The 26,382-nt window shown below is 45.4% G+C and overlaps 1 protein-coding gene across 6 annotated transcripts in view; it reads right to left on the bottom strand.

The window, feature by feature from the left end:
* Nucleotides 1–25,765, bottom strand: part of LOC117419646 (cilia- and flagella-associated protein 54-like) — a 62,040-nt gene extending 36,275 nt beyond the window's left edge. For all 6 annotated transcript variants that reach the window (XM_058985507.1, XM_058985508.1, XM_058985512.1 and 3 more), the window contains exons 1-31: nt 25,537–25,765; nt 23,060–23,165; nt 22,418–22,561; nt 21,875–22,046; nt 21,462–21,520; nt 20,675–20,818; nt 20,126–20,239; nt 16,416–16,517; nt 16,143–16,335; nt 14,773–14,874; nt 14,221–14,333; nt 13,897–14,029; nt 13,232–13,326; nt 12,654–12,791; nt 11,914–12,064; nt 9,206–9,279; nt 8,522–8,650; nt 7,905–8,076; nt 6,442–6,531; nt 6,240–6,361; nt 5,941–6,117; nt 5,365–5,457; nt 5,029–5,214; nt 4,669–4,811; nt 4,217–4,364; nt 3,671–3,826; nt 2,996–3,118; nt 2,376–2,543; nt 1,846–1,951; nt 1,175–1,261; nt 153–279 (exon numbers count right to left, since the gene is read on the bottom strand). In XM_058985507.1, the coding sequence (XP_058841490.1) occupies nt 153–279; nt 1,175–1,261; nt 1,846–1,951; nt 2,376–2,543; nt 2,996–3,118; nt 3,671–3,826; nt 4,217–4,364; nt 4,669–4,811; nt 5,029–5,214; nt 5,365–5,457; nt 5,941–6,117; nt 6,240–6,361; nt 6,442–6,531; nt 7,905–8,076; nt 8,522–8,650; nt 9,206–9,279; nt 11,914–12,064; nt 12,654–12,791; nt 13,232–13,326; nt 13,897–14,029; nt 14,221–14,333; nt 14,773–14,874; nt 16,143–16,335; nt 16,416–16,517; nt 20,126–20,239; nt 20,675–20,818; nt 21,462–21,520; nt 21,875–22,046; nt 22,418–22,561; nt 23,060–23,165; nt 25,537–25,685 (4,016 nt within the window). In that variant the 5' untranslated portion in view covers nt 25,686–25,765. The remainder of the gene's footprint in view (nt 1–152; nt 280–1,174; nt 1,262–1,845; nt 1,952–2,375; nt 2,544–2,995; nt 3,119–3,670; nt 3,827–4,216; nt 4,365–4,668; nt 4,812–5,028; nt 5,215–5,364; nt 5,458–5,940; nt 6,118–6,239; nt 6,362–6,441; nt 6,532–7,904; nt 8,077–8,521; nt 8,651–9,205; nt 9,280–11,913; nt 12,065–12,653; nt 12,792–13,231; nt 13,327–13,896; nt 14,030–14,220; nt 14,334–14,772; nt 14,875–16,142; nt 16,336–16,415; nt 16,518–20,125; nt 20,240–20,674; nt 20,819–21,461; nt 21,521–21,874; nt 22,047–22,417; nt 22,562–23,059; nt 23,166–25,536) is intronic.
* Between the last annotated feature and the right edge of the window lie 617 nt (nt 25,766–26,382).

The raw sequence follows: 26,382 nt of genomic DNA, 5'->3' as shown, positions 1-26,382 counted from the left end.
AGAATCACAGATACATGTGGCAAAACATCGTAAAACCAAAGCTTCTCCCTGGTAAGGCTAGGAAACACACTACCTGTTAAAAGCATTGGAAACTACAAAATCACCACGCAAACACCACGGTTAACTTTTAGAAGGAGTCTGTATCGCAGTACCTGTTGAGCCAGCTGTAAACCTCCTGCCCCCAGGTCAGAGCCAATTCCACCTGGTCCTCCTGCACGGCTCTCTGCATCACCTGCACCACAAACTCCAGGAACCGGCCGCGCCGCTTGAACTTCAGCACTGAAACCAAATTAGAAATCATGAAAAACACCAGGTGTCAGAACATTCCAGTACTGCAGTACCTACAGTGCATGTGTACGATAGACAGCCAACTGACAAGCATTCTATATAAGCACAGCAAAGTGGAATAAAGCACAGTGAAAGCATAGGGAAGCATAGTAAAGAATAGCAAGGTATGGTAAAGCATATTAATAAACATGGCAAACCAGGGTAAACAATGGCAAATGCATAGTATAATCATGGGAAAAGCTTGGTAATACTGCAAAAATAGTGTGCAAAAATATCATGGTAAACTTTGATATGGGCATGAGTAATGGAATGAGCTGTTTGATATGGGCATGAGTAATGGAATGAGCTGTTTGATATGGGCATGAGTAATGGAATGAGCTGTTTGATATGGGCATGAGTAATGGGATGAGCTGTTTGATATGGGCATGAGTAATGGAATGAGCTGTTTGATATGGGCATGAGTAATGGAATGAGCTGTTTGATATGGGCATGAGTAATGGGATGAGCTGTTTGATATGGGCATGAGTAATGGAATGAGCTGTTTGATATGGGCATGAGTAATGGAATGAGCTGTTTGATATGGGCATGAGTAATGGAATGAGCTGTTTGATATGGGAATGAGTAATGGAATGAGTTGTTTGTTTATTTTCTTTTTTATTCTTGTCTCTTGTGGTACTGTAGAAGAGTGTTATGTAATTTGGTGACAGAACCCCTCAGCTCGGCTTCACAGTCCTCTTACCCGCCCTCATGAGAAGACTCTTATACCTGAAGAGCCAGGGTCCGCTCTACAAATCCACTTGTACACAACAGAGGGAAATCCTGTGCTCTCCCTGCAGCTGCTCACCAATAAGAAAATCACAAGGAAGAGGACCCACAACGTCTTTACCTTCCTTGTAGGCCACTTTTAATGAGGACCTGTATATGACAGAGTAGAGGGCTGAGGGGTCTTCATGTCCTGTCAAGTCTTGGTCCCCTGTCCAGAAAACAAAGATTGTATATATGTGTATATACTGTATATATATATATATATATATATATATATATATATATATATAATTGGTTTTGTTTTGGTAACCCTGCGTAAGCAGTTCTGTGTTGAAGCGCTTGGTCTGTTGCATTTGATTTATCAAATCAAAACCATTACCTTCTAATACTAACAGGCACAAACATAAGAACATAAGAACATAAGAAAGTTTACAAACGAGAGGAGGCCGTTCGGCCCACAGAAATATGGAAACAGTAAAACATGTCAGCACACGGTAAAGGTAAACATGGCACATATATTGTAGGCAAAGAATCCATTGCAATGTTTGTAAAATCAGTTCAGTAGTAGTATTGGTATATTTTAATGCATCAGGGCCATTGTAAAAGTGTGGCATAAGTATCATTCTTTTACTTGCAGAAAAGCAGGGACCGTTTTAAATGTATATTATATACTGCACTGCAATGTACTGTATTTGTGAGTTCTTGTTTTGTATGTTTCCCAGACCTAACTTCCCTAAATGTCCTTGTGATTGAAGTGTATGTTCTTAGCAATCTCACAGTATGATATCTGACCTTGTTTTTTCATTTTCAGAAAGTTGCCTTCCAAAGCTTGAAGCTGCTCGCTGAGCTCCTCCTCCGAGTGCGCTGTGGGTTTCTTACTCTGTGCCTTGCCACTGGCCTGCAAGAGAGGGGGCATCATGAGGGCAGTATGAGCAGAATTCCTTTAGTCTTTATTACTGATTGATAGTCATATAAAATCTGTAATAATAGTGTTTCTGACAGCCACCTAAAGCTAAAAAAGGGATAGCTTTTTGTTTTGCTCCCCTCTCTCTTTCTGCTGACAATCGTAGTCCATACATTCCTAATTCAGTCCCCCCCCTTTTGCGGGAAAGAACAGTGGTCAGACATTATAAAAATTAAATAAAACAGCAACAAGCAAAAAGCAGACAGAAAAAAGTCTGTAAGAAAGAAAGAACTATTAACTAGGGAGAAAGTCAGTTAAGTTGGAGTTAAAACATCGATAATGAAAATGTCATTATGGTTCAACTCTAGATTGAAGAGATGCAGTTCCGCTGTGTCAGAGACACAGAGCGAGGCAGTACCTTGTCCTTGGAGTGGGCTGTTCTCTCTGACCCCTCACTGGGGTCTGGGAGTTTGCTTTGGCCCCCGAGTGGGGAGCTGGGTCTGCCCTCACTGGTCTCCTGAAGGAGCTTCTTCCCCAGGTCAATCACAGACAAGGCCATCTTGTTCTCCTGCCAGGATCGCAGCACCTGCACAGTGCCACACACACACACACACACACACGTACACGTACACGCACACACACGCACACACACACACCCACACACATACACACACACACACACACACGTACACGTACACACATACACACACACACACACGTACACGTACACGCACACACACGCACACACACACACCCACACACATACACACACACACACACACACGTACACACACGCACACACACACACACACCAGAGAATAGTGCCTTGTTAGTAGTGTTCAAAAAAAAGAAGCACTTAATGATAGACTCTTAATTATTCATATATTTATATATTTAAACAGGAAATGCAAGTCCTTTAACCAGGGTTAGCTTTGTGCATACGTGCTTTTTTCAAGAACAAGCTCTTCCGCGTGCATGACCAGCGTTCAGTGGGGAGGTGAATACACTGGAGAGGCAGCCTGGGAAAGGGGTTGTTACCTTGGCTGTGTAGCAAGTTATGCAGGCCACCATGTGGCGGAGGCTCTCTGCTGCACCAGCCGGACGCTTCTGCTTGAAAGCGCTGGGAAGATCTTGTAAAACAGCCAGGCATTTGATCAAGACCTAGACACACAGCAGCCAAGAGATTACTATACTCCGCGGCTTGCCAAAGGGTTACAGTATATCAGATTCAACCACATGCCACGTCAATACGCTATGGATATTTAGAAGCTGAATTACTTTGTCAGCGTGAGGCCAGAAGCTGACCATTTAGAATGAAAATCTATTCTATTACAGGTAAACTTATAAACGTAGTAGCAATGCTATATTTTAGCAGTATAGTTTGTGCTCTGCTTTAGGTGTTGGAATAAAAGAGTCCATATCGATAAACAATTAGAGCTCCAGGCAATGCACAGGACTTGCTCGCATTTACAGGCATTAGAAACATAAGAAATCTAAGACTCGTAGTGCTGACTGATCTTAATGATCCACAGTGTGGCTGGTAACTCATTCCCCACTCACTATGTGTCTCCTACCCTCTAAAACATGTCTACTGCCTCTAAAACATTACTTCTACCCTCTGACAGGCACTATCAAATACAACAATGCTGACCCATGATAGATCAAGGCATGCAGTTAGATCAAGGTATACTGCTAGCTGAAGTCTCTTCTTACCTTTATTACAGGCACAGAGGGTATCTTGTGATAGATCAAAGGAGCCAGCAGACCATAGCACTGCAGCGCAGCCTGCAGGGAGTAGCTCTGATCGTTTAGCCACAGTGCGAGCTCCAGGGCCACCAGCATTCTCTCACACTCCGCCAGTCTGGCAACCTGGAAGGAAGAGAAATCCACACGCATCACTGCAAGCTACCGAAGAGTAAGGCTGCCATGTTCAAACACTGCCGCTTAGTTTACTGTAGATGTTTGGGTTTTTTACATACTTGCATGCCAGCACTGGTATGCAAGCTCCCCGATCTTCATTTAAACAGTGCTGTTTAGTTTACTGCAGGTAGTTAAGAGGTATTTATGGTGCTGAGAAACAGAGGACTTGAACAAACACCTAAGTTCCATCTGAAACTGGTTATAAGGGACATGTAATGAAACCCTGACCTGGATACTGTGAAATCAGGCATTTGTAATTGCTTGTGGAAGTAAATCCCAATACATGCTGTGTAAGAAAAGTCTGCAGGCTTGTGTAGTTTACAGGTTTCCCTACAGTACCTGACCCCAGATGAGCGGGCCGCCGTCACTGAGTGAGTCGCAGAACAGCGCCCGCTCCTGGACGTGGATGTCACACTGCATGAAGATGCTGCCCAGGAAGAGCTGAAGGAGGAGTGGGGAGGCCTGGGAAGCTGCCTCTGCTGATAACCTGCAGATTGAAAGTACACAGAGTTTGACTAACACATGTTCAGCGTGATTTTCAAAAGGGGCAAAATTAGAGCTAGGTTACAGGTCTCTAAATCATTTTTGTGTGCACCGGTATTTTAAAAGAGGATTAAGTGGTAACCATGATCCTTTTGAATATTCACATATAGATTGGTTGGTTAGTGGTCTAAATCAGCTTTTAAAAAGGCTCAGAGTTAGCTAGTTCTTATCATGTCCCTTTTGAAAAGTATATTTAAGGATGATTTTTTCTCTTGTCTGTTCAGAAATGCCCAGGTTGGGAGCCTCACCTCGCTTGTGTCCGGCTCTCGAGCTTGCTGGCCGAGGAGCCTGCAGTGCTGTCAGTCTGTGAGGGAGGAGTGCAGGCAAAGTGTCCCCACAGCACTCGGAATGCCTTCTTCGACACAGGGTACTGACCAGCCTGGTACGCCGCCTGGAACAAACAGTGCGGCTTAACCTCGACATGCATCCAAAGAGACCACTGACAAACAACAACCCCTAGCTCGAACCCTAATCCCAGCCTCATCCCATCCAGTATGTATTAAACATAACAGAAACACTGAAGCTACTGAATTAAACAATTCAAATAATGACATTTTAACATTTTGATAAATGTTCTGACGCATCATGCATACGTTTCTTGTCTGTACCTGTGCCAGTTGTGCCCAGGCAGTGAGCAGGGGAAGCGGAGGGCATGCCAGTATGGGCTTAGTGCTTTCTCCAATGGCGTCTCCAACCATGGACCCGTCTGCCCTGTACGCAGCCACAGCAAAGATGTACTTCTCATTGGGCTGCAGGCCTTCCACTTTCAGCAAGCACTCCCCCACAGCAGGGACCTGGAAAGGAATTGCAGTTATTGCTGTTGAGATACGAGAAGGATTTAAGATTGGAGTGAAACGGATGACACAAGCAGACGTTTTCAGGGATCCACATGCTAGTCTGTCTATGATATAATCAGATGAGGACAGAGCTGAGCTGTTCCCTACCTCCTCTCCAGTGCCACGGAGCCGACAGTCGTTCAGCCTCACTTTCAGGCTACTTCCTGTCACGGAGCGACCGAAAATCCGATACCAAGAAACCTGCAGGTTGAGTAATAAGCAAGAAAAGAGCGAGGAGCCTTACATGTAATGTGACATATTGCTGAATCATTCAGGTTTTAAAAGTGTTTACTCGTGTTTACAAAATCATAATGAAACATTTAATCTCACTTCACTAAAAGAAACAGACCTATTATGAGCTCATTATTAAGCACAGAGTTCTCTGTATCCTTATAGCTGCTTTTAAAAGTACCAAAATAACAAAACAAACAACAACTTTGGCATTATATGTTATGTTATCATTAAATAATTGCACAAGGTTATCCTAGTTTTTGTTATTTAGTCATTTTTAAAGGCCACAATAAGGATAGCAGTGTCATAATTTAATCCTAGGGTCATCACCCTCCAAAGAAACAACACAATATGGTTTATCAGATGAGGATATGCTGCATTTGTTGAGGATAGGGAGAGACTGCTGAAATAGGAAGAAGCCTCTCTCTCCAGCAGCAGCAGCAGGTGAGTCACCTTCTCCTCTGAGTTGAAAGGCGCAGGTTTGAAGATCATGGTGCGGTGTGACCTGGCCAGTAGAATGGGAGCCGCTAGAACACCACTCTCCCCCTGATCCCTCGACTGCAGCTGATTGTTTAATAAAAATAACTTCTTCTCTTCGGTTTCAGCATTCTGAATCAAAGTGAAAGCCTCCTGAATGAACAAACAAACAGCAGAGCAGTGGGTCAGGATGAAAGGAAGAGGCAGCCAGTGTATTGGGCACTGAGAGCTATCGCTCTTTATTATAGCTGATTTATTATACTGGCCTTTCTTACCTCCAGGAGCTGCTTCGTTGCAGGGCTGCTTTTTGCTTTGCTGGGAGACAGCAAGGCCTTCTGCATGAGAAACAGGGCCTTGGAGATCTTATTCTTCTTCACTATGTCTGGAAGGTCTGATTCTAGTGGCAAAAAAAGCATGTGGTGACTTGGGACCTGCACCCAATTTGCAATGGAGTGAAAGATAGCTCTCTTCAGTTACCTGTGGAGAGGCGCAGGCTCTGTGAAGAAGCTCCAACGCTGACTGATGCTTTCAGAGATTTTGTATCTTTATACTCCATGTTGTTCAGGTCTGTGAGGGGAGGGCATAAAAACAAAACTCACTTCCAGTAAAATGCATTGTTAAAAGATCAGCAAGGGTGAGAGGAAGGAGAAAGCAGCGTGCTCACACTTGTAACTGTAGAGAACGCTAGGCACATTGCTGCAAACCCTTTACCACTGTGAATATGGATTGCACATCAGCGTTTCAGATCTAGTTGTTCTGTAGCTATAAGGGTGCACTAGGCTATACTGTAAAGACTGGGAACTCATGTGGGTTAAAAGCGCTACCTAAAGAGAACACATTTATGTGTTTGAGGTTTTTCAGCACTTTACTCAGGCCCTCCTGTATCCTTGGAATGTACAACTTATATTTTTAAAAGATTGTAATGTAAAACAGAAAAAGAGTTACATGCGGAAGTTTCTCAGCCACTTCAAAAGCTATCTAATGAAGCAAGCTGAAAGATAGATTCAGGGGGAGAGCACCTCCTCCCCACAATGACCCGACACTTGACAAACCACTGCTCCCCTGCCCAAGGATCCATTGATTTACATGAACACTATTGTATAGATTCAGGGAGAGAGCACCTCCTCTTCAAAATGACCCGACACCTGACAAAGCACTGCTTCCCTGCCCAAGGATCCATTGATTTACATGAACATTATTGTATAGATTCAGGGGGAGAGCACCTCCTCTTCAAAATGACCCGACACCTGACAAAGCACTGCTCCCCTGCCCAAGGATCCATTGATTTACATGAACATTATTGTATAGATTCAGGGGGAGAGCACCTCCTCTTCAAAATGACCCGACACCTGACAAAGCACTGCTTCCCTGCCCAAGGATCCATTGATTTACATGAACATTATTGTATAGATTCAGGGGGAGAGCACCTCCTCTTCAAAATGACCCGACACCTGACAAAGCACTGCTCCCCTGCCCAAGGATCCATTGATTTACATGAACACTATTGTTAGGTGTTATTTTGAATGATGTAAGCATCATATGCTTTTCATTACATGAGAGTAGCTGTTATTTACCTCATGCTAATATTAGACTTGCCTTTCGCCAAGATAACATGAGACAGTAGTGGTGGGGACCAGCCAAGACGCACTGTAGCTTCACTGTAATATATGAGCCTTCCTCTTCCAGGTAACATGGATTTCCTATTGGCCCGGTGTTAATGGTGAAGTGGAATGCTGGCTCCAGGGATCAGCCTATTTGCATCAGCACACACACTGCCAGCGATGCTTGTATAATCGTGCCCAAGCTAACACGCATGTACCATTAAACAACAAAAGGGATGATTGTCAGGAGAATTACATTTCAGCCCAGAATGTTTGTGAACCTGTGCTCTAGTGTGCTGGTGACTGCATTATACTGACAGTTTCCTAGGGAAGACTGACCGCTGGTGGAGTTGAGCAGTTTGATGGCCACTCTGTGCTGAGCGCTGATCAGCTCCAGATTCAGGTCCATGATGAAGCTCTGGACGGACACGGCTTTGGGTCCAGGTTTACTAACAGGGTCGGTATCCAGTTCTCTGGAGAACGCCGACGTCTCTTCCATTGAACACAGACACTGTGGATACAGAGTAGGAAAAGACAAATGAGATGTACAGCACTGGAATTATTAAAATCCTTACACAGAAAAAAAGAGCTTGAATTATACAAGGACAAACTGATCATTGCAATTTGCCAAAAGCAATAAACAAACTACTCAGAAGATTCTTTAAAAGGTTAACTAAAAAGATCTAAAAAACTTGATAAATACGGCACATAGCACCCTTTAAAAGGGAGCCACTAACAAAGTCATTCACATATATTGTAACACATGTGCAAGTTTCGATGCAGCTATTATCCTCTGATTGCCTCCAAATTGAAAAGGACTGATGGCGAGCTGGTCTTTATCGCGAGCTGGTGAGGAGAATGGCGTAATTGAGACAAATACTAAACCCCTATGTCCTGTATGCAATGTCGTTTATAGCTCAGAAGCAGCACCCAGACTCCCGGCCGCCCCTGCTCACCTGCACGCGGATGGTGTCTGTGATTGCCGTCCCGTCCGGTGCAGTGTTTGCAGCTCGCGATCTCGCAATGCTGTCGACAGCCTTGTCCAGAACCTCGTAGGCAGCCAGGAGCTGCTCCGCTGGAGAGCTCTAACAGTCAGAGGACACGGATACACAAAGACATCCTCAAACCTCACAGGCAGCAGTACCGCACTGGCTCTCTGCAGAGTGCAAAGCTGGCTCCTATTTCAATTTTTTTTGTGCTCTTAGAAAATAACTGAATAACTGGGATGGAAAAAAAGACCCCCATTGCATAGCCATTTGATCCATTCCTGGTTTCACTATGAGTTTAATGAGACTTCTGAGCTTGTTACCTATACACTGTGGCTAATAAAGCTCCCAGTAAAACCTGGACTGGGTAAAACTGCTATGCAGTGGGGGTCTTATTTCCATCCCTGCAGCCACAACAATTCAAACTTTAAACAGCAGCATCTATTTTTGTTTTTAGAATGCATGCATTTAATTTATGAACTGTTAATCCTATTTTGTGTGTTTTCTATAATTCTCTATTGCTGTTTTTGCTTCGAGAGGTTTATAACTTTATTATTAAAAATAAAAAAGTTGCACAGATGAGAAATGAAGCTAACAAACACTTGATGCACAGCACTAGTCTCTACGATCACCACCAGACAGCAGGCTGCCTACCTTCAGAAGAGCAGGAGGCTCCCGCGGGTCTGTCTGAGCAGGCACCAGGAATTCAGGCTTCTCCTGGGGCTTACCTGGGGAAGAAATAAATAAATAAATAGCGTGTGAGAAAGAAAGGGATAACCAGAGATAAAGTCGCAATTAATGGGAGTTAAAACGTGATTTCAAATAATCGTGATTATCTTAAGAATATTGTTTCGCTGATGCATGATTATTGAAAATGTCATTTTCATCCAATGACCCTATTGACATGTGTTTCTATAGACAGTGCTTGCAATGGCAGTGTTTCTATAGACAGTGCTTGCAATGGCAGTGATTTACCCTATCGACATGTGATTCTATAGACAGTGCTTGCAATGGCAGTGTTTCTATAGACAGTGCTTGCAATGGCAGTGTTTCTATAGACAGTGCTTGCAATGGCAGTGATTTACCCTATCGACATGTGATTCTATAGACAGTGCTTGCAATGGCAGTGATTTACCCTATCGACATGTGTTTCTATAGACAGTGCATGCAATGGCAGTGATTTACCCTATCGACATGTGTTTCTATAGACAGTGCTTGCAATGGCAGTGATTTACCCTATCGACATGTGATTCTATAGACAGTGCTTGCAATGGCAGTGATTTACCCTATCGACATGTGATTCTATAGACAGTGCTTGCAATGGCAGTGTTTCTATAGACAGTGCTTGCAATGGCAGTGTTTCTATAGACAGTGCTTGCAATGGCAGTGATTTACCCTATCGACATGTGTTTCTATAGACAGTGCATGCAATGGCAGTGATTTACCCTATCGACATGTGATTCTATAGACAGTGCTTGCAATGGCAGTGTTTCTATAGACAGTGCTTGCAATGGCAGTGTTTCTATAGACAGTGCTTGCAATGGCAGTGATTTACCCTATCGACATGTGTTTCTATAGACAGTGCATGCAATGGCAGTGATTTACCCTATCTATCGACATGTGTTTCTATAGACAGTGCATGCAATGGCAGTGATTTACCCTATCGACATGTGATTCTATAGACAGTGCTTGCAATGGCAGTGTTTCTATAGACAGTGCTTGCAATGGCAGTGTTTCTATAGACAGTGCTTGCAATGGCAGTGATTTACCCTATCGACATGTGTTTCTATAGACAGTGCATGCAATGGCAGTGATTTACCCTATCGACATGTGTTTCTATAGACAGTGCATGCAATGGCAGTGATTTACCCTATCGACATGTGATTCTATAGACAGTGCTTGCAATGGCAGTGTTTCTATAGACAGTGCTTGCAATGGCAGTGTTTCTATAGACAGTGCTTGCAATGGCAGTGATTTACCCTATCGACATGTGTTTCTATAGACAGTGCATGCAATGGCAGTGATTTACCCTATCGACATGTGATTCTATAGACAGTGCTTGCAATGGCAGTGATTTACCCTATCGACATGTGATTCTATAGACAGTGCTTGCAATGGCAGTGTTTCTATAGACAGTGCTTGCAATGGCAGTGTTTCTATAGACAGTGCTTGCAATGGCAGTGATTTACCCTATCGACATGTGTTTCTATAGACAGTGCTTGCAATGGCAGTGTTTCTATAGACAGTGCTTGCAATGGCAGTGTTTCTATAGACAGTGCTTGCAATGGCAGTGATTTACCCTATCGACATGTGTTTCTATAGACAGTGCATGCAATGGCAGTGATTTACCCTATCGACATGTGTTTCTATAGACAGTGCATGCAATGGCAGTGATTTACCCTATCGACATGTGATTCTATAGACAGTGCTTGCAATGGCAGTGTTTCTATAGACAGTGCTTGCAATGGCAGTGTTTCTATAGACAGTGCTTGCAATGGCAGTGATTTACCCTATCGACATGTGTTTCTATAGACAGTGCTTGCAATGGCAGTGATTTACCCTATCGACATGTGTTTCTATAGACAGTGCTTGCAATGGCAGTGATTTACCCTATCGACATGTGTTTCTATAGACAGTGCATGCAATGGCAGTGATTTACCCTATCGACATGTGATTCTATAGACAGTGCTTGCAATGGCAGTGTTTCTATAGACAGTGCTTGCAATGGCAGTGTTTCTATAGACAGTGCTTGCAATGGCAGTGATTTACCCTATCGACATGTGTTTCTATAGACAGTGCATGCAATGGCAGTGATTTACCCTATCGACATGTGATTCTATAGACAGTGCTTGCAATGGCAGTGATTTACCCTATCGACATGTGATTCTATAGACAGTGCTTGCAATGGCAGTGTTTCTATAGACAGTGCTTGCAATGGCAGTGTTTCTATAGACAGTGCTTGCAATGGCAGTGATTTACCCTATCGACATGTGTTTCTATAGACAGTGCTTGCAATGGCAGTGATTTACCCTATCGACATGTGTTTCTATAGACAGTGCATGCAATGGCAGTGATTTACCCTATCGACATGTGATTCTATAGACAGTGCTTGCAATGGCAGTGTTTCTATAGACAGTGCTTGCAATGGCAGTGTTTCTATAGACAGTGCTTGCAATGGCAGTGATTTACCCTATCGACATGTGTTTCTATAGACAGTGCTTGCAATGGCAGTGATTTACCCTATCGACATGTGATTCTATAGACAGTGCTTGCAATGGCAGTGTTTCTATAGACAGTGCTTGCAATGGCAGTGTTTCTATAGACAGTGCTTGCAATGGCAGTGATCACTGTGCTGTACATACCGGATGTCCGCACTGTTCTCCCAGCAGACTCAGCGCTGCTCTCCAGCACCATGGCCAGTCTCAGGGCCACCTCTGCCATGACCGCTGGGTCCATGTCTGCAATGTCACAGCTGTGAATCACTTCATTCAACAGCCACAGGACTCGCACCCACTGAGCTCACAGGAGACACAAAACACAGATAAGCACATACAGGCACTGCTGATACATGTTAAACAGTGTGGGAAACAGATGTTAGACAATGAAGAGGAGAGTTATTTCATCAGTTTTTGATTTAAACATTTAATTTTATTATTATTATTATTATTATTTGTTTATTTAGCAGACACCTTTATCCAAGGCGACTTACAGAGACTAGGGTGTGTGAACTATGCATCAGCTGTAGAGTCACTTACAATTACGTCTCACCCGAAAGGCGGAGCACAAGGAGGTTAAGTGACTTGCTCAGGGTCACACAATGAGTCAGTGGCTGAGGTGGGATTTGAACCGGGGACCTCCTGGTTACAAGCCCTTTTCAAAGAACATTCTCTTAGTGAGGTCAAGGACTGAAGATGTCACATGGAAGGAACTGATCAATCCTTGTGCATTCTATCATGTGGTTGCCCTGTGATTTGAAAATGTGATCCTCGCTTGGTTTGGTTTTTAATGAATGCACAGTTTATGGCTTATGATTATGTCCTGCGCTTCCCTCCCTGTTTTCTTCAGAGCAATACCATCAATATGAATTATTTTAGTCTTGTACCTTGCTGTGGTTGTCCAGTCTCTGCAGGTATCGGAGGGAGTCGCTGGCTCCTGTCTGCACACGCTGGAACACGGCTTTGCATTTCTGACACAGCAACAACACCATATCCACCACCATGTCCCGGTCCGGCCTCACACCCTGCTGGCACACACAGCAATCAGAGAGGGAGACTGGCACTGTAACATCATCCTGACCCTGCAGGAAACTCCAGACTGAGGCTCGGCAACGCAGTGCAGCATGCTAATCTGGCTGCAAACTTCCATCTCAAAACAACCACACAGTCAAGCACAGTTTGGCACATTGTATAAGAGAGGCTCAGGGCTGTGGGGTTAGAGCGTCTCAGCCTATATACCCGGTAAAACAATATTTAAATATATTTTTAAAAACCATCATTGTCCTCTGATCTTACCTGCTCATTTGTGATGCATGCGTTAGGGACACGAACATTTGCGGTTTTGTCAATGTACTAAAAGAGCCGTTTGTGATTCACAGCAGAATAATGAGGCTGTGATAACAGCCATGTCAGTCTAACCCTATGTCAGTCTAGTAGTCCACTTCCCGTGATGTGCTGTACTAACCTGCAATGGAGTGCAAACACAGGCAAACAGAGTCTCTGCCACGTTCATGAGATCATCCACCCCACAACCAGGACCACTGGGCTTGTCTCTCTCACCTGAACGAGAAGAAGAACGATGACATCATTACCTACTGTGATTCCAAATGCATCCGACTCCTAGATTACACCGCCTCTGACCCATACAGTCAGTGTCTGTGCTGGTGTGTGTGGGAATGTAGCGTTGAAGGCTGCCATGTTTAGTTTTGAGCAGACCCGGCTCTAGTCTGAGAGTTACCTGAAACATTCTAATCACATTAGTGCTAAAAGACAGTTAATAGGTACTATATGTGTACAAGGCTGGAGAAATGCACTCTGCTCCCTGGTCATTTTTTTAGAATGATCTCCTACAAATAAGGACCTGATCAATTTGTACGAGAACAGGAGCCAAGACCCCCATTGCATAGCAGTTTGACCATTCCTGGTTTTGCTAGGAGTTTAATAAGACTCAACTAATACATTGAGGCTGATCAAGCTTGTATTAAAGCCTGGAATGGGTGATACTGCTATGCAATAGGTGTCTTATTCCCATTCCTGGAGTGCTGTCCCAGTCCTGATCACTCCAGCAGCACATGCTAACAAGCTTGTTCTAGTTTCCCAGGAGTAGTGTATGCAGTGATCCACACTCACTCTGTGAAGGTTTCCCCAGCGCAGAGCTGTCACTCTGCCCGTATCTCTGTCTGTGCCCTGAATACAGCGGCTCCACGGCTATAAGCAGCTTCAGGTCCAGTTCCTCTTTCTTCCAGACAGGATCTTTGAGTTTCTGACAAACCAAGCAAACAGCTGTAATGAATCTCCTCTAGCAGCTGATGGGTTATTAATACTGACATCAGATTAAGACACTTGCCTCTCGACTACAGAGCTTGCTCTTTAGTTGAATGGTATAGGGATTACACGTATAAGAAGGATGTAGAAATGAATTTCTTGCCTTGCATGGTGTAGCTGCACGCTTACCTGCAACACTTTGATGACTGGGTGGACAATGTGGTCAAAGGAATCCCACTGCTCATAGTGGAAAGCCAGCTTCACCAGCTTCACTGCTCCCTCCACTGACACCCCGTTTTCACCTGCAACCAGTGAGAAGACCAGAAGCAGGCTCACTATTTACACTCTTTCAATACAATACAATACAATGCAATTCAAATGCACTCTTATATAGCGCTCATACCAAAACATCCCAAGGCATTTCACAAATTACAATTTAAACAGTCAGGTTATAAACCATTCCCTCTAAAGCACATTCAAACAAATCCATCTTCAATCTAGACTCCAATCTAGATTCAATTGTGCTGGGTTTCCTGATATTGACTGGGATTGAATTCCATAAGCTCTTTACACCAACATGCATTTTTGTGAAAGAACAATAAAGCTGCTCGTGTTCAATGTCTGCTAACAAACAGCACAGACACACTTTGTTTGTTGAAGTTTTATTTTACTTAAAAAAAAGAGCAGATTGTATTGCTGAGCATGAGTGAAAAGGGAGGGTGTGAAGAGTAGGAGGCTCACCAGTCACTGCGAGCTGCAGCAGGGTTTTCTCCGGTTTGATACCGGTGACAGGGGAGGTCCTCCTTACTGATCCTTCTTCTACCCCCGGTGAGCCCCCTCCACCTGCCAAACAACACGAGAAGCACACTGAAGAGTGTGCAGGGTGCAGTGTGCGGGGTGCGGGGTGCAGTGTGCGGGGTGCGGGGTGCAGTGTGCGGGGTGCGGGGTGCAGTGTGCAGGGTGCGGGGTGCAGGGTGCGGGTGCGGGTGCGGGGTGCGGGGTGTGGGGTGCAGGGTGCGGGGTGCGGGGTGCGGGGTGCAGGGTGCAGGGTGAGGGGTGTGGTGTGCAGGGTGCGGGGTGCAGTGTGCATGGTGCAGGGTGCGGTGTGCAGGGTGCGGGGTGCAGGGTGCAGGGTGCAGGGTGCAGGGTGCGGGGTGTGGGCTGTGGTGTGCAGGGTGCGGGGTGCAGGGTGCAGGGTGCGGGGTCGGGTGTGCAGAGTGCGGTGTGCAGGGTGCAGGGTGTGGTGTGCTGGGTGCGGTGTGCGGGGTGCGGGGTGCAGGATGCAGGTTGCAGAGTGTGGTGTGCGGTGTGTGGTGTTCGGTGTGGGTTATGGGGTGTGCAGGGTGCGGGGTGCAGGGTGCGGTGTGCTGGGTGCGGTGTGCGGGGTGCGGGGTGCAGGATGCAGGTTGCAGAGTGCGGTGTGCGGTGTGTGGTGTTCGGTGTGGGTAATGGGGTGTGCAGGGTGCGGGGTGCAGGGTGCGGGGTGCAGGGTGCGGGGTGCAGGGTCCGGTGTGCGGGGTGCGGGGTGCAGGATGCAGGTTGCAGAGTGCGGTGTGCGGTGTGTGGTGTTCGGTGTGGGTTATGGGGTGTGCAGGGTGCGGGGTGCAGGGTGCGGGGTGCAGGGTCCGGTGTGCGGGGTGCAGGGTGCAGGTTGCAGGGTGCAGGGTGTGGGGTGCGGCGTGCAGGGTGCAGGGTGCAGGATGCAGGGTGCAGGGTGTGGGGTGCGGCGTGCAGGGTGCAGGGTGCAGGATGCAGGGTGCAGGGTGCGGGGTGCGGTGTGCGGTGTGCAGGGTGCAGGATGCAGGTTGCAGGGTGCGGTGTGCGGTGTGTGGTGTTCGGTGTGGGGTATGGGGTGTGCAGGGTGCGGTGTGCAGAGTGTGGTGTGCGGTGTGGGTTGTGGGGAGTACAGTGTGCAGGGTGCAGGATGCGGTGTGAGTGCGTGTTTCCAGTGGTGTGACCAGTGAGTACCTGTAAATACCTGTGTTTAATTCAGTATGTGTCAGTGTGTGTGTGTGTGTGGTGCTTGTTTGTGTAATTCAGTGTGTGTACGTGTGTCTTTGATTGCGTGTGTGTGAGTCCCCTGTGTCCCTGTGTGTGCTTGTGTGAAGTACCATCCAGGATGTCGATCCCTGCTGAGAAGAGCTCCAGGGCCACCTCGGCAACCTCGTTCTCCTCGGAATGTCCCGTCTGCAGGAGCCGACGGGAGCTGTCCCACAGCGCCTCCAGCAGGGCCAGGAACTGCGCTGCACTGCCGTCAAACATTTCCATCAGCAAGCGCTCCGAACTTGTCCGCGGCCAGGGCAGCTGGGGAGAGAGAGGGAGACAGTGAAAGAGACTGAGAGGGAGAGAGAGGAGAGGGGAGGGGGAGAGATAGAGCTACTCACAAATTGCACCTCTTTGAGGTTGCTCTTGAGTTTGGGGCGGAACAGCCCTTTGGGTTTCCTCCTGGATTCATAGACGGCTCTTTTAAACACCATGACAGCGACCTACAAGACAAGAAAGAAAACCACAGTATATAAACAGGGCAGGAACACGCCCATAGAAATGTATTCAAGCAGCACCAGGACACAGTACAAGAACATTCCACAGGGGTCTGGATCACTCAACAACAACACTGCTGAGCTCCAGGACACAGCACAAGAACATTCCACAGGGGTCTGGATCACTCAGCAACAACACTGCTGAGCTCCAGGACACAGCACAAGAACATTCCACAGGGGTCTGGATCACTCAACAACAACACTGCTGAGCTCCAGGACACAGCACAAGAACATTCCACAGGGGTCTGGATCACTCAACAACAACACTGCTGAGCTCCAGGACACAGCACAAGAACATTCCACAGGGGTCTGGATCACTCAGCAACAACACTGCTGGGCTCAAGGACACAGCACAAGAACATTCCACAGGGGTCTGGATCACTCAGCAACAACACTGCTGAGCTCCAGGACACAGCACAAGAACATTCCACAGGGGTCTGGATCACTCAACAACAACACTGCTGAGCTCCAGGACACAGCACAAGAACATTCCACAGGGGTCTGGATCACTCAGCAACAACACTGCTGAGCTCCAGGACACAGCACAAGAACATTCCACAGGGGTCTGGATCACTCAACAACAACACTGCTGAGCTCCAGGACACAGCACAAGAACATTCCACAGGGGTCTGGATCACTCAACAACAACACTGCTGAGCTCCAGGACACAGCACAAGAACATTCCACAGGGGTCTGGATCACTCAGCAACAACACTGCTGAGCTCCAGGACACAGCACAAGAACATTCCACAGGGGTCTGGATCACTCAGCAACAACACTGCTGAGCTCCAGGACACAGCACAAGAACATTCCACAGGGGTCTGGATCACTCAGCAACAACACTGCTGAGCTCCAGGACACAGCACAAGAACATTCCACAGGGGTCTGGATCACTCAACAACAACACTGCTGAGCTCCAGGACACAGCACAAGAACATTCCACAGGGGTCTGGATCACTCAGCAACAACACTGCTGAGCTCCAGGACACAGCACAAGAACATTCCACAGGGGTCTGGATCACTCAGCAACAACACTGCTGAGCTCCAGGACACAGCACAAGAACATTCCACAGGGGTCTGGATCACTCAACAACAACACTGCTGAGCTCCAGGACACAGCACAAGAACATTCCACAGGGGTCTGGATCACTCAACAACAACACTGCTGAGCTCCAGGACACAGCACAAGAACATTCCACAGGGGTCTGGATCACTCAACAACAACACTGCTGAGCTCCAGGACACAGCACAAGAACATTCCACAGGGGTCTGGATCACTCAACAACAACACTGCTGAGCTCCAGGACACAGCACAAGAACATTCCACAGGGGTCTGGATCACTCAACAACAACACTGCTGAGCTCCAGGACACAGCACAAGAACATTCCACAGGGGTCTGGATCACTCAACAACAACACTGCTGAGCTCCAGGACACAGCACAAGAACATTCCACAGGGGTCTGGATCACTCAGCAACAACACTGCTGAGCTCCAGGACACAGCACAAGAACATTCCACAGGGGTCTGGATCACTCAACAACAACACTGCTGAGCTCCAGGACACAGCACAAGAACATTCCACAGGGGTCTGGATCACTCAACAACAACACTGCTGAGCTCCAGGACACAGCACAAGAACATTCCACAGGGGTCTGGATCACTCAACAACAACACTGCTGAGCTCCAGGACACAGCACAAGAACATTCCACAGGGGTCTGGATCACTCAACAACAACACTGCTGAGCTCCAGGACACATCACAAGAACATTCCACAGGGGTCTGGATCACTCAGCAACAACACTGCTGAGCTCCAGGACACAGCACAAGAACATTCCACAGGGGTCTGGATCACTCAACAACAACACTGCTGAGCTCCAGGACACAGCACAAGAACATTCCACAGGGGTCTGGATCACTCAACAACAACACTGCTGAGCTCCAGGACACAGCACAAGAACATTCCACAGGGGTCTGGATCACTCAACAACAACACTGCTGAGCTCCAGGACACAGCACAAGAACATTCCACAGGGGTCTGGATCACTCAACAACAACACTGCTGAGCTCCAGGACACAGCACAAGAACATTCCACAGGGGTCTGGATCACTCAACAACAACACTGCTGAGCTCCAGGACACAGCACAAGAACATTCCACAGGGGTCTGGATCACTCAGCAACAACACTGCTGAGCTCCAGGACACAGCACAAGAACATTCCACAGGGGTCTGGATCACTCAACAACAACACTGCTGAGCTCCAGGACACAGCACAAGAACATTCCACAGGGGTCTGGATCACTCAGCAACAACACTGCTGAGCTCCAGGACACAGCACAAGAACATTCCACAGGGGTCTGGATCACTCAGCAACAACACTGCTGAGCTCCAGGACACAGCACAAGAACATTCCACAGGGGTCTGGATCACTCAGCAACAACACTGCTGAGCTCCAGGACACAGCACAAGAACATTCCACAGGGGTCTGGATCACTCAACAACAACACTGCTGAGCTCCAGGACACAGCACAAGAACATTCCACAGGGGTCTGGATCACTCAGCAACAACACTGCTGAGCTCCAGGACACAGCACAAGAACATTCCACAGGGGTCTGGATCACTCAGCAACAACACTGCTGAGCTCCAGGACACAGCACAAGAACATTCCACAGGGGTCTGGATCACTCAGCAACAACACTGCTGAGCTCCAGGACACAGCACAAGAACATTCCACAGGGGTCTGGATCACTCAACAACAACACTGCTGAGCTCCAGGACACAGCACAAGAACATTCCACAGGGGTCTGGATCACTCAACAACAACACTGCTGAACTCCAGGACACAGCACAAGAACATTCCACAGGGGTCTGGATCACTCAACAACAACACTGCTGAACTCCAGGACACAGCACAAGAACATTCCACAGGGGTCTGGATCACTCAGCAACAACACTGCTGAGCTCCAGGACACAGCACAAGAACATTCCACAGGGGTCTGGATCACTCAGCAACAACACTGCTGAGCTCCAGGACACAGCACAAGAACATTCCACAGGGGTCTGGATCACTCAGCAACAACACTGCTGGCAGCAAGTTTGTTTCATAAACATTAGCCTAAAATACTTTGGTCTAGCTTCTTTGAGAAAGGAAAAACGCACCCAATAAAGTTACCAAATCAGAAGTAAATAGTCCAGAAATGTAATTTAGGGAAGTAGTCGGAAAATGTCTCTTACATTTTCCTTTCCTTTTAGCAAAAAAATGTGTTCATGATTAAATAGCTTTAGAATCCATCCCTTTAAGGCTGTTGTTTTTGGGTGGGGACTTGATTTGCTCTATTATGGTAGCTAGACTCGATTGAGGGCGATAAAGAAACCGTACGTTTCAGGGATGGAAATAAGACTCCTATTGCACAGCAGTTTCGCCCGTTCCAGGTTTTACTATGAGCAGTGTATAGGTAACACGCTCAGGTGTGTCTTATTCAATCTGGAATGGATAAATGCAATGGGAGTCGTATTTCGATCCCTGTGTTTTCTGGACTGCTCCTCCTCTCACCTTCACAGTGGCCTCCCTGAAGGCTTTCTCCACTTCAGCACTCTGTCTGGAGGTGCTCATCTCCTCCAGCTTGCTCAGCTCATTGATCTTACTGAGAGCTCTGCGAGCAAACACCTGCAAAAGTAGAAAGTTAACACATTTACACACATTATCATTTAGGGCTAGATTCTTATAGCTAGCGCCATTTACTCCAAACGTCATTAGCACAATTTGTTCAGAAAGGCATAATGCCCCCACTAAAGTTACCAAATCAGAAATAAAGAACTCGGATATTTCATACTGGATCGTGTAGGTAGGACATTGTTTTTAGTTCATTTTAGAATTGTAACTGGTGTCTTTTAAAGGCGATTAATTATGATTTGGAGTAAACAGCTTTGAGTCTTTTATAGCAGTGGGAAAAGTGCACAACATACTACGGTAAAGGTAAAGCACAAATAATCATGGAAACACTACAAAATGACTTTGCAAATGTACCAGGGTGCAGCGTTCTAGCTGAAGTCCAGTTAGGTGCTGTGTATACTAAGTAGATGATAGCAGTGTCTCAGTCACCTCGGCGTGCAGGCCAGCCTGGCAGTCGTAGTAGCACTGGCACACAGCACTGTAGAGAGTGCTCCTCCAGGGCAGGTAGCGCACTGTCAGCAGAGGCACCGAGGTCTCCATGCACACACTGGCCCACAGCAAGTACTCCAGCACCTGCACAACCACCAGGGAACTGGGCTTAGAGCTAGGGTTCAAGCAGCTGCAGCACACAGCACAACAATATCTGACATCAATAAGAAAGCTCAGTATTTACTGGCTGAGTGAGAGAAGAGGTATGCTTCTTCTTGTTACATTTGGTTCCATTGTGACTCATTTAAACTTCAGAACCCAGACAGCGTCTCATCAATTTCACTGTGGATATTGCATACTTCAGCTGTATGCCTCGCTGACGGGAGGTGGAGATAAACTTCAGTATAAAGAAGTTGCCACTGCTACGTTACAAGATGAATGTCTTCATCAGTGCTTACTTTGAATGTGTCTGGCATTATTACACTAGTGGGTCCACTAAGGTATGGAATGGGCTACCTTGTCACGTTGTTTAGGGTCATTTAAGGCCCAATTTGACAAAGTTTTGAGATCAATCAGCTGCTAGGAACTGGACGAGCTTAGATGAATCGCCTCCTCTCATTTGTAAATGTTCTTATGTTTTTATTTGAAATGCAGTATGAGATGAAAGGTTTGTCTAGCACTTTGGGATGAGGAAGGGATAAAAGCTAACACATTTCATATGAAGCGATATACTTTTATAAAACATTCTGACTAAATGAATAACAGGAGAACACGTTCGCCTCATTACCTTAGCAGAATGGCCCATAGCCATCAGGTGCCTGGAGATTGTGTAGATATGGATGGTACCTGGAGACAGAACACAATGTAGTCTGGCACAGTTTGTATACACCACAACCAATACAGTAGCTAACTGGCACAGCAGGGATAAACACCTTTACATAGGAAAGATGAATGGGCGAATGCATTTACTATTCCCTGCAAAATGACTGTATTTATTAGCTTGTGCGGATTGGGTTGTCCGTAAACTCCAGATCAGTGTGTCTGGATTGCTTGTTTAAACTCCAGATCAGTGTGGCTGGATTGCTTGTTTAAACTCCAGATCAGTGTGTCTGGATTGCTTGTTTAAACTCTGGATCAGTGTGGCTGGATTGCTTGTTTAAACTCTGGATCAGTGTGGCTGGATTGCTTGTTTGGCAGTACCGTTGTACAGCAGCCAGCAGAGCCTCTCGTGGGGCAGCACAGCCTGCATGATGAGGCGCTGGAAGGCCAATATCCTCAGCAAGGTCTGGACTGAGCTCTGGTGCTGCAGGCTTCCCGCACTCTCCTTCACCAGCTGGTAGCAGCAGATCCCTCGGCCCTGCAGACCACGGAACTGCAAGGAGGCAACAGCAGAGCAGACTGTCACAACAGCACTTCTGTGTCACTGTAAAACAGACAACGTCATCTTGTGGACTACAAATATATATATATATATATACCAAAACATTGACGATTGCCCTTGAAGTCTTTCCAACCCATTATAGTCTTAAATGGGATACTTCATGTATACATTTTTAAAATACTATAACAATATTATGGCTTGTCTAAGGGTTTCTATTTGTGTAAGTAGAGTATGGTATGGCATTTTTGCATGTGTAATACAGTGTGTGTGCGCGTGTGTGTGTGTGTGTGCGTGTATGTGTGTGTGTGTGCGTGCGTGTTCATGTGCTCTATGTGTAAACATGCAGCAGTGTTTTCACTTACTGTCAAACCCGCAGTCTCTGCTTCAAACCCTTGAGGGAAGAAGATTCTCTTGAACTGCTCGACGTCTGTGATTTCATCAGTGCTGACCGAGCTGAACTGCTGCAGATAGCGCCCGTAACCCTGCCAGAGGGCCAGCCTGTGCATCTGGGGAGGTAATAGGGCAGCAGTGTGGAGTAGTGGTTAGGGCTCTGGACTCTTGACTGGAGGGTGGTGGGTTCGATCCCAGGTGGGGGACACTGCTGCTGTACCCTTGAGCAAGGTACTTTACCTAGATTGCTCCAGTAAAAACCCAACTGTATAAATGGGTAATTGTATGTAAAAATAATGTGAAAAAAAAAAAAAATGTAATTGTATGTAAAAATAATGTGATATCTTGTAACAATTGTAAGTCGCCCTGGGTAAGGGCGTCTGCTAAGAAATATAATAATAAAAATAATAATTCACAGGAAGCCTTGGAAAATCCCAACAGGAAACCATTAGAAACCCTGAGCCAGGGGTCCTGATGTGGAATTACCTGTTTGTATTGGTTCATACCATAGTGAGGATGCCCATTGCACAGCAGCATAATGCAGCTAGCAAAGCAAGGCAGACATTGGATAGTTACCTCTTTGTCTTACAGTGTCTTAAACATGCTGCACTAACCTTGATTTGCACAAGAAAATCCCCCACCAGCAGCAGGTGCTCATCGTAATAATAAGCAGGGAGTCTGGGTTTATACTTGTTCCAGATGTGAAACAGATTTGTACATCTAAGAAAACAAACAAAAGAGAAAAGCATATCTAATATTGCACCTGAAGTACAATCTCAATCCAAACCATTGCAAGTGCTGGTAGTAGAATATAAAATACAGAAACTTTACTGAATATATATATCACTAGGGGGACAATCACCTCATTCCTCAAAGCAACCATTACAGATCAGTCAACACCCCTGGAACAAGGTGTCCACTGTACTCTCCTTTTCAAGAGACAGAAAATAAAGCATGTCATGAGAAACATTTGGGACAGTGTCTTCATCAGTGTATTGATAGAATCATGTCCAGCATTTGGGACAGTGTCTTCATCAGTGTATTGCTAGAATCATGTACAGCATTTGGGACAGTGTCTTCATCAGTGTATTGATAGAAAGGCACTCGCTGTGTCTACTTGTGTCCACTTGAGCTTTACCGTAACATGTAGGATTAAAGTGATTGTACAGCAGCTAGCAAAATATAAATCTATAAACCATACATCGTACCTTTTGTGCACCTCTATTCAGGTATCATGTTTTAAATCCATGTGTGCTAGAACACATGTTTTTTTCAATGGAAGTGCAAAAGCAGTACTTACAGAATCATTCTATTAGCTGCATAACTTTGAGTGTTTCTGAAGGTATGGATGACACAGACGATATATCACAGACTAAGCTATTGGTATATTAGAGGCCAGCATTTCTGAATGGATAATGCTCCCTCACAACTAAGGGCAAAAGCAAGACCAGGAGCAGCAGCCAGCAAGGCGGCTCTCTTAAAAGACGCTGCATTGCCTTCAAGACATCATAACTGTATGTGAGCTGCTTACACAATGCACTCTGTTTGCATGTTAATATGCACTGTTCAGTATGAGAGAGAGTGCATGATAATGTGCACTGTTCAATACGAGACAGAGTGCATGTTAATGTGCACTGTTCAATACGAGAGAGAGAGTGCATGTTAATGTGCACTGTTCAATACGAGAGAGAGTGCATGTTAATGTGCACTGTTCAATACGAGACAGAGTGCATGTTAATGTGCACTGTTCAATACGAGAGAGAGTGCATGTTAATGTGCACTGTTCAATACGAGACAGAGTGCATGTTAATGTGCACTGTTCAATATGAGAGAGTGCATGTTAATGTGCACTGTTCAATACGAGACAGAGTGCATGTTAATGTGCACTGTTCAATACGAGAGAGAGTGCATGTTAATGTGCACTGTTCAATATGAGAGAGAGTGCATGTTAATGTGCACTGTTCAATACGAGACAGAGTGCATGTTAATGTGCACTGTTCAATATGAGAGAGTGCATGTTAATGTGCACTGTTCAATACGAGACAGAGTGCATGTTAATGTGCACTGTTCAATATGAGAGAGAGTGCATGTTAATGTGCACTGTTCAATACGAGACAGAGTGCATGTTAATGTGCACTGTTCAATATGAGAGAGAGTGCATGTTAATGTGCACTGTTCAATATGAGAGAGTGCATGTTAATGTGCACTGTTCAATATGAGAGAGAGTGCATGTTAATGTGCACTGTTCAATATGAGAGAGTGCATGTTAATGTGCACTGTTCAATATGAGAGAGAGTGCATGTTAATGTGCACTGTTCAATATGAGAGAGTGCATGTTAATGTGCACTGTTCAATACGAGACAGAGTGCATGTTAATGTGCACTGTTCAATATGAGAGAGTGCATGTTAATGTGCACTGTTCAATACGAGACAGAGTGCATGTTAATGTGCACTGTTCAATAGGAGAGAGAGTGCATGTTAATGTGCACTGTTCAATATGAGAGAGAGTGCATGTTAATGTGCACTGTTCAATATGAGAGAGTGCATGTTAATGTGCACTGTTCAATATGAGAGAGAGTGCATGTTAATGTGCACTGTTCAATATGAGAGAGTGCATGTTAATGTGCACTGTTCAATACGAGAGAGAGAGTGCATGTTAATGTGCACTGTTCAATAGGAGAGAGAGTGCATGTTAATGTGCACTGTTCAATACGAGAGAGAGAGTGCATGTTAATGTGCACTGTTCAATATGAGAGAGTGTCTGGCTAATAAACTCCTTACTGATTAAGATCCATTTCTTCAATCTCCTGATCCTCGTTACATTGTTTCATTGAAACTAAGAGCTTCAAAAATATACATTGTGATCAAAATAATTATTCTGAATATTTCATAAATCACGTTTAACTCATAGCAGGCAACACTTTTCTGCGTAATAGTGGATAAATATATTTGGTTTGCATTTAAAAATCGATGTGCTGCTAGGTATATCACTAAATAAGTTATAGAGATAGATAGATTGCAAAGAAAACACAAACAACAGTTTTATATTGAAAACATCCAAGTAATTAAGTCACGTATCTAAACGTCTTACCCTCTGGCGTACGACTCATAATCGCCACTGACAGAAACACTCAGTTTTTTCATGTACCCCATAAACTCTTTAATCTCGGTGTCAAAAGCTGAGATCACGGGGTTTTTCTTGTCTATTTTCCCGTAGAAAGAGGCAGGTAGAGGCTCCATGTTTGTGAAGCGTACAGATATGTAACCCTTTTACCAGCGAGCTAGTAGTATTAGCAGTAGCGACTCACGGTATGCCGGTGTCCACGGCAACGCTAACAAACAAACTGAATCAATCGCACCGCGCAGAATAGAACAGGACAGGGCGTCGCTTGGAGACGGGGAGGCGCGAGGCGCGAGGTCAGGCCATTGCTTTAGCAGGTTCTAAGAGCGTGCACATGCTGAACAGCACTGACAGTACTGTGTTGCTGGCTCTGCCTGAGCTGTGTAACAATAATAATAATAATAATAATAATAATAATAATAATAATAATAATAATAATAATAATAATAATAATAATAGACAATCTTGATATAATGCGTAGAAAAGTTGCAGGTTTCGACACAAGGAGACCGACACAGGTTTGATAGATCAGGTTCAGATAAAGTACTCTATATATATATATATATATATATATATATATATATATATATATATATATATATATATATATATATATATTGATAATACTGCAATACTGGGAGAAATTGAAAAAATTAAGAAATAATAAGCTCCAAAAGTCCATGAATAACAAAGCAGTGATCTACATGCCATGTATAACACACGGAATGGTGATTTCAAAGGCCAATGAGAATGGTGCGGTTCATTTGAACAACTTTTGATTGGTGAAGACACAGACGCAGGTGACCAATCACCGTG

Source organism: Acipenser ruthenus, chromosome 14, assembly GCF_902713425.1.
Source record: "Acipenser ruthenus chromosome 14, fAciRut3.2 maternal haplotype, whole genome shotgun sequence".
Lineage (NCBI taxonomy): Eukaryota > Metazoa > Chordata > Actinopteri > Acipenseriformes > Acipenseridae > Acipenser > Acipenser ruthenus.
The sequence above is the reverse complement of the archived record's forward strand: the minus strand, read 5'-3'. Positions and strand labels throughout refer to the sequence as shown.